General features: G+C 25.6%; 1 protein-coding gene across 3 annotated transcripts; it reads left to right on the top strand.

The window, feature by feature from the left end:
• Nucleotides 1-509: 509 nt before the first annotated feature.
• On the top strand, nucleotides 510-6,977 carry LOC130976873 (uncharacterized protein At3g17950-like). 3 transcript variants are annotated; one of them, XM_057901821.1, is made up of 4 exons: nucleotides 510-631; nucleotides 887-1,039; nucleotides 1,223-1,375; nucleotides 6,474-6,977. In XM_057901821.1, exons 2-4 carry the CDS (start codon nucleotides 1,028-1,030, stop codon nucleotides 6,816-6,818), a joined length of 510 nt encoding a protein of 169 aa, XP_057757804.1. In that variant the 5' UTR covers nucleotides 510-631; nucleotides 887-1,027; the 3' UTR covers nucleotides 6,819-6,977. The 3 variants fall into 3 exon arrangements, with proteins under 3 accessions (XP_057757804.1, XP_057757805.1, XP_057757806.1); XM_057901822.1 differs by having other exon boundaries at nucleotides 612-631; nucleotides 952-1,039; XM_057901823.1 differs by lacking the exon at nucleotides 510-631 and having other exon boundaries at nucleotides 860-1,039.
• The last annotated feature ends 201 nt before the right edge of the window (nucleotides 6,978-7,178 follow it).

Genomic DNA, 7,178 nt, shown 5'->3' on the forward strand with positions numbered 1-7,178 from the left:
TGTGATAAATTTGGTTATATATATAATTGCTTTTAATATAAAAAACAGACCATTTAAAAAGTTTTGATTAAAATTATCATTCTTCACAAATATAAAATAGTTATTCTGTTTGAAAATTATTTGAATAATTAATTTAATAAAAGTATTGTGTTTTACATAGCTGGAATAAATTGTCACCTTCAATATCTATCCTATATATAATCTATACTTCTATTTCTATACTATATATTATATATAATATACTATATATAATGAGAATATAAAAAGGATTAGTATCTAATTTTCATTCCTAAAATATTTTTTTATTATATATAATTTATAAAAAATATATTTTATTATTTCTAATACTTAAACTCAACATTTTTAATTTAATTAAATTATAAATATTTATCATCTCAACTAGTTTAACTTTTATTAATTTTATACACAAACAAATGAACAAATAAATTAATAGGTCACATGTAATCGTGTTATAACTTAAACGAGATAGTTTTTTCTTTTCCACCTAATGTTTCTCCCAAAAAAAAAAAAAGTAAAAAAGAATTTTTTTTACTTCAAAAGTTCACTTCTGCGTCCATCTTCTGCTGTGTTTTGTGTTTCTGCAAAACAAAGGAGAAGGAGAAGTTCACTGGTAAGAAGTCACACTCACGTCACCTTCTCTTTTATTTGTGACTTTCAGAGCCTATTTATTATGCATATGTAATGAAATGTGTTTATTTATTTAACTTTTCCAAATTAGCTTTAGATTTTGAACCGAAGAAGCAAATAGAAGAAGCTCTTGCATCTACATTATTATTATTATTATTATTACTGTTGCATCTTTTTAATATATTCGAATTCTCAAAAATGTTTCATTATTTTTCTTTTATTTATATCACTTATTAAGGAAGTTGCAAAATCCTAGCGTGTTTCTGGCCATGGACGTTGATACTTTTTCCCTTTTGTGAGTAGAAGAAAAGTACAGACAATCTTGAAATAACACTTCTTTGTCAGAAGAAGTGACTTTCAATATTCCATTATTTCATTCATGGCTCAAGAGGTACCATCTTCTCTTCTCTTCTCTTTTCTCTTTTCTCCATTATCTCTTTTTCTTACGGAAAAATTTTAGATATTTCAAAAATACTAGTGTTCTAACCGTTTATATGAATTAGGATCAACGGCTAAAATCATTAAAATATTAGTATTTTTGGAATACCTGAAAATTTTTCTTTGGTTGATGCAGGAAGAAGGGTGGCCTTTGGGATTGAGATTCTTGAACTCAGGAATGGGGTTGGCGAGAAATAATGAAGATTACTCTGGATCACTTTCATTCACTACTATGCTTACTGCTTCTCCCGCTCATTCAAAAGATTCTGCCTCAGATCTTGACACTCAGGCCAGTAATCTATTTTCAATCTAAACCCAAATTTTATTATTACTATTAAACATAATACAATATTATTATGTGTAAGAGATAGCTATTTAGGACCGTAATTTTCAATAATTATATCTTTACTAGTAATTCCTTTATTAGTACTAGAGCAAATACTGTGCCTATTAATACGTCCTTTTATAAAGTAAACGTGGATAATAATAACAAATTTGATTTAGTTAAAATGGTAAGTATTATACTAAAGTCAAAAGATCATAAATTTTACTCTTGGCACCTTTTAATTTTAATATTGAAAAAATAATGCTGTTTTTTACTTTTGTTGAGATGGGGTGTGTTATACCATGATGTAGAGGTGGATTTCAACAAATTAAACGGTCAAATTTCTGCATTTATAAAATCTGAAGATCAAATTTTTCTAATAATTTTACTATTCTTTTAATTTGACCTTCAAATTTGTTAACTAAAATAAAAAAAAAATTAACATTCATATTAAAAAAACACACACCATGTTATCATCATCACAGGGTGTTACACACAATTATGTTTCTTCATCTTTAAAAAAATCAGTCCACTTTTAAAGTTAATTAATTTTTTGTTTTATAAATTGTATATAAAAAGGGAATTTTTATTTAAATATATATATTGAGAAAATAAATAAAAGTACACACAAAAAAAGTTTAATATAAACAAAAATAAAGAATCGAAATTATAAAACTACACACTAAAAATGATAATTGATGAACAAAAGTGACACGCATGTTATTAGGACCCGTTTTCATCAAGTTAATTACGTAGGTGGCAGTTCAATTTGATAAGCTTGCACAATATGAATTATTTAGTAAACTTGAGGTGGAATTTCACACTTTTGCATTAAAAAAATATTTAAAAACAAAATACCAATGAATTGCCTAACACGTCTTCTAAGTGTGTAATAAAAAAAACGACACTGTTTTATTTATATATTATTGTAAAAAGAAAAAAAAACACTTTCATTATTATATTAGAAGGACAGGTGAGGTGTGAGGCGGATTCTAACGATCATGACGATGAAGAGAGATTATGATTTATTTTTTTTAATTAATAAAAATATTTAAATAATTATATTTATTTTAAATTTTATATTTATCTTAAATTAAACAGCATATTAAAATATAATTCAGTTATATATACTTTATATAAGATATAAACAATACAAAAATTTAATTTAATTTTGGTTTTTAAATTTTTATTTCCTAATCTTTGTCTCTTAATCTCTCTTTTAAACACAACTTTAATAAAAACGAATAGAACTCCAATAACAATGTATCTCTTTAATTATATTTTTGGTGTGTACTTTTATTATAATTTCAGTTTTTGTGTGTATCTTTAATTATAATAAACTTTTTTAGGTGTATTTTTATCTATTTTTTATATATATTAAATATATTAATTCCCAAAATACATATTTTTAAAAACTATTAAAAAACGTGCTGCTATCATTTTACTTCTCCCAGCACCCTGAAATAGATTATGATATCATTTTACTTAGAACGTTAGCATCCAACAAATAGACCAACTCACTTTGTGAAATAGATTGACATCACTTCTGGCGTGTGATTAAATAATAGATCAGTTACCAAAAGGAAAAAATTACCTCACACAATGACACCATTAGAAACTCTCTTTTTTAATAGATTAAAAAAATTGCAGAAATTCCTAATTTATAATCTTAATTATACTTTCAGCTTTGAGATAAATAAATTTTTTATTTTTCATTTTTTTGATAATTTCAAAAATAATATTTATATTTAAATTTTTATTAAGAAATCTCGAATTACTATCTTAATATATATTGCATAATCAATGCCAATAAATTATATCTCAAATGATATAGTCTTTCTATACTCATCTAAAAGGTCGCATGTTTGAGTCTCCCTATCTTCGATATATATATATATATATATATATATATATATATATATATATATATATATTTATTGCATAATTATTAGTGATAAATATAGAGTATTATTATTATTATTATTTGAAATTTAATATAAGATTCTGTTGTGACAGTTATTGCTTCTTTCTTTTTCCAAGGCTGCTATATATAACCATAAATTTCTTCCAACTTTATTTTTTACAATGATGACACATCTCAATTCTTCTGAGTATTATTTATGATCATGGCCATAGTAACAGGATGAGAGAGCTTCTCAAATATTTTGTAATGATGTATATCGATATAGTTTTCTGGTACAAAATAATGACTGCTTCGAATACCTTGAATGGCCTACGTACTCAACTGTGATTCTGATTCTCTGTTGCACTTCTCATCTGCATACTAATGTTACCTTTTTTCTGGTTATTGATTTCTTCACCTATTCACCTGTATTAAATTCCAGATACTTTTCTCTCTCTTACTGCTTTCTGATGCTGTTTAGAACCATGGCTTTTGATTTTAGACTAGTGTTCTCAAAATTAGTTCGTACAGATTGGTTGGATGAATAATTTTTAGAATTGGATTGAAGTTCGACCTAGTTAATCGAAAATCGACCATCACATCCATTCAGTTCAAAATAAAAATTATTTTTTAACCAACATATCAAAAACAAAAAAAATTGTTTAAAAATCGGTGTAATTTTTTAGTAATTAATTAATTTAAAATAATATATCACAAAAAAAATTCACTTTAAAAAAATATATTTTATAAATAAATATATTATTTTATTAGATTTGATTGAATCTCATTTGAATTTTAAAGTTTTAAACTTCTAATTTTAGCCATTCAAGATGTTTAGAAATTTGGTTTGATGTAAACCTATCCTAGGATTGAGTCCAATCGCGTAGGTGAAAACAGAGATGTCAAAAATGGATCAAAACCAGTACAAGGCGGTAAAAATCAATCCGAGAATGCTAGGAAAACAATGATTATTTTGACAATATGAATAACTATCAATTAAATACAGATACACTTTATCTTAATTTAATATTACTAATTTAAATTTATTCTTTTAACTCTATTAATTCACATTGTTCACACATTATTCAAAAATGTTGTTGGTTACCAGCTAAAAACCAGCTACTTTACAAGTTTGACTGGTCAATTTTGTTTCTTCCCAAATTCAAATAATTTCTTTTTAATATTAAACTATTAATAATAATGTGAAATTTTCTATTTTAGTAAAAACAAAGTCAAAATAAACTTTGGTTAATCAAAATAAAGATTATTAAACTTCTTATTTTTTAAAATATCTCAGAGTTAAACACAAGAATAATATAATACATGAGATATAATTATCTTACCAACATGTGAAATTTATGGTTAAACATATGACTTGAATTTTTATAGTAATACATTGAGAAAACATTTATAGTATAACAAAAAGTGAAATTCAAATGATCTATAATTTTTACTTTTCATGTGTAATATACTGTTATTTATATATATATATCACAATATATAACCAATATACAATATATAAGCACATATTTAATTACATTTAATTATCTTTTTCTACCTTTCTCTTTTTCTAATAACTTCTGAATGAGTCCAAACTAGACATGAATTTGGAAAAGGAAACTACATGTAATGAGCACTGCCATAGATAGAGCTTTCCATATCTATTCATCTCTCCCTCTTGGATTCTTGGTTCCTTTGGTGAGTCAATAATTGCTTGGCTTTAATGGGGGCCAATGCCCCATAGCATGGCCTAGCACATCATGGTTTGTGCCAGAACGTTAATTGTGATTGTGTTGGTACATTGGTATTTGTTAGTGACACGGATCAAAGCAAACCATGCTTTGTTGAATTTTTAAGTATTCTATTAAAAAGGTTGGAAGAAACATTATTCATGTGAACAAAACATCACTTTCAACAGTTTGATCAAGGAATAATCTTATCTGAAACAACCAATATAGAAGACTGTATGTGTCAAAATGGTTGGAAGAAACCTTATTGAAATTGTCTTAAAAGTAAAACATTATTTCAATCCTCTAAAGATATATGTATTGCCACATTATAGTCCTCCTTTAAAGTATTTTAAAACTCTTTGGTAAGTGCTTTAATTTAAGATGGAAAATATTGAAATAAAATTTAAAAAATTGTGTTTATATCTCTTTTCTATCATATCTAATTTTTGTATAAATAGAAAATCACCCTAATTTTTTTTTATTGAAATAGAGATATTATATCTCTTACTTTTTGAATATGTCTCTTTTCTCTAAGAAAAATTTATATCTCCTAATATCTCTATATAATTTAAGGTATATTTTATGATGTCTATAAATTACATATATTTAAACTTCATAAAGAATAAATCTCCTAGTAAATACATTTTTCAACACTTGTATTTATACAATTTAGACAAAAAATTTATAGACACTGTATGCCCTAATTTTAAAATAGAATTCGAATCTAAAATACTGTCATATTTATAAAACACTAAATGTGATTACTATGATGTTTAAAAGGTGTTACCTAACTTATAAAAAAGATTAATATTTAATTTAAAAGTATAAAAATAAATAATTTTAATAATTTAAAATTTGTTATAAAAAATAAATTAGGTAAAATTTAAATATTAATTCACAGACACTATAAAATTGGCCAACACTAAAATAGTGACAGTGACTCGACACAACCATATCAATTCTCTAAAAAGTTAAAAATCTTTGAAGAATTTATACAATGACAATAATCTTTAATAGATTACAGGATTTTTGAGAAATTTATACTCATTTAAAATATATTAAAAAAAATAAAAATATCTCCCAATTTTTATTATACATGATTGTTTTGAATTGTACACTGCATGAATTCATATTAAAAAAAATTGATATTATTAAAATGAGTTATGTTACGTGTACACCAAAATCAACTACCAAAGTCTGCTACCAGTATAAAATACATGCTAGAATATAAATATACATTGAAAATAAATTAAACCACATATATATTTATACAAAAATAAATTGATGGCTGATTTTGGTGTACAAATAATAATTTTTAATCAAAATAGAAGCCAAAAATATTTATTGCCTATAATTATATGCTTGTTTATGGCATCATTCATCAATAATTTTTTTTGTCTTACTTTTCTTTTCTTGGCTTTGATTTTAGTCCACCGTATCATTGTTCCATGACAGAAGCATCACACTTGGTAGCCTCATTGGTATCTCAAGCTTTCTTGAACTCTCAAGGAGATCAACAAGGGGAAGAGTGGTGGTGGAACCCTCAAGGGAAGAAAACAAAAGGAATCATCACAACAAGCTTAAGCCATGGCTCTTGTCACTTTGTTCAAGGCTAAGTACCGATGCAGTTGTGAGTGGGAATGATGTTATTGTTCCTTCTCTTGGTCACTACCTTGAAGCCGAGAGACGAGCCAGAGATACAAGGAACCAAATTAGTACTACCATTACTCATGGTGATTATCAAGATTCAAGGACATTGTTTGGGGGGAGCTAAGTTCGATGTGAAGGATATGGAACGCCAATAGTTTTTCCTCGTTTGTGTGGATAACTAATTAAATTAACAGATAAACCTTTAACTCATTTCAGTATCTTTCATTAAATCGTATGTTTGTACTTATTGTACCAAAACAAGAGCTACAACTATGACTCTAATAAAAACAGAATTGAAGTACTTAGTTATATTCCAACATTTTTGTTAATAAAAATATTATAATTTTAGCAAAGATGCAATGAGTGGTTATGGAAATGAAAAATGGATGATGCAGTAAGGCCTTTTTATTTCCTCAGTTAAGAGTGCTGGTAAACCTTATTAGATGCTTCTAGAATTTATGATTTTCCTTGTTGGATTTCTAGT

Source organism: Arachis stenosperma, chromosome 4 (assembly GCF_014773155.1).
Source record: "Arachis stenosperma cultivar V10309 chromosome 4, arast.V10309.gnm1.PFL2, whole genome shotgun sequence".
Lineage (NCBI taxonomy): Eukaryota > Viridiplantae > Streptophyta > Magnoliopsida > Fabales > Fabaceae > Arachis > Arachis stenosperma.

Excerpts from the sequence above, each read along its gene's own strand:
- LOC130976873 (XM_057901821.1), top strand. Across the intron at positions 1,376-6,473 it reads CCTCAGATCTTGACACTCAG|TCCACCGTATCATTGTTCCA; the intron begins GCCAGTAATCTA and ends CTTTGATTTTAG.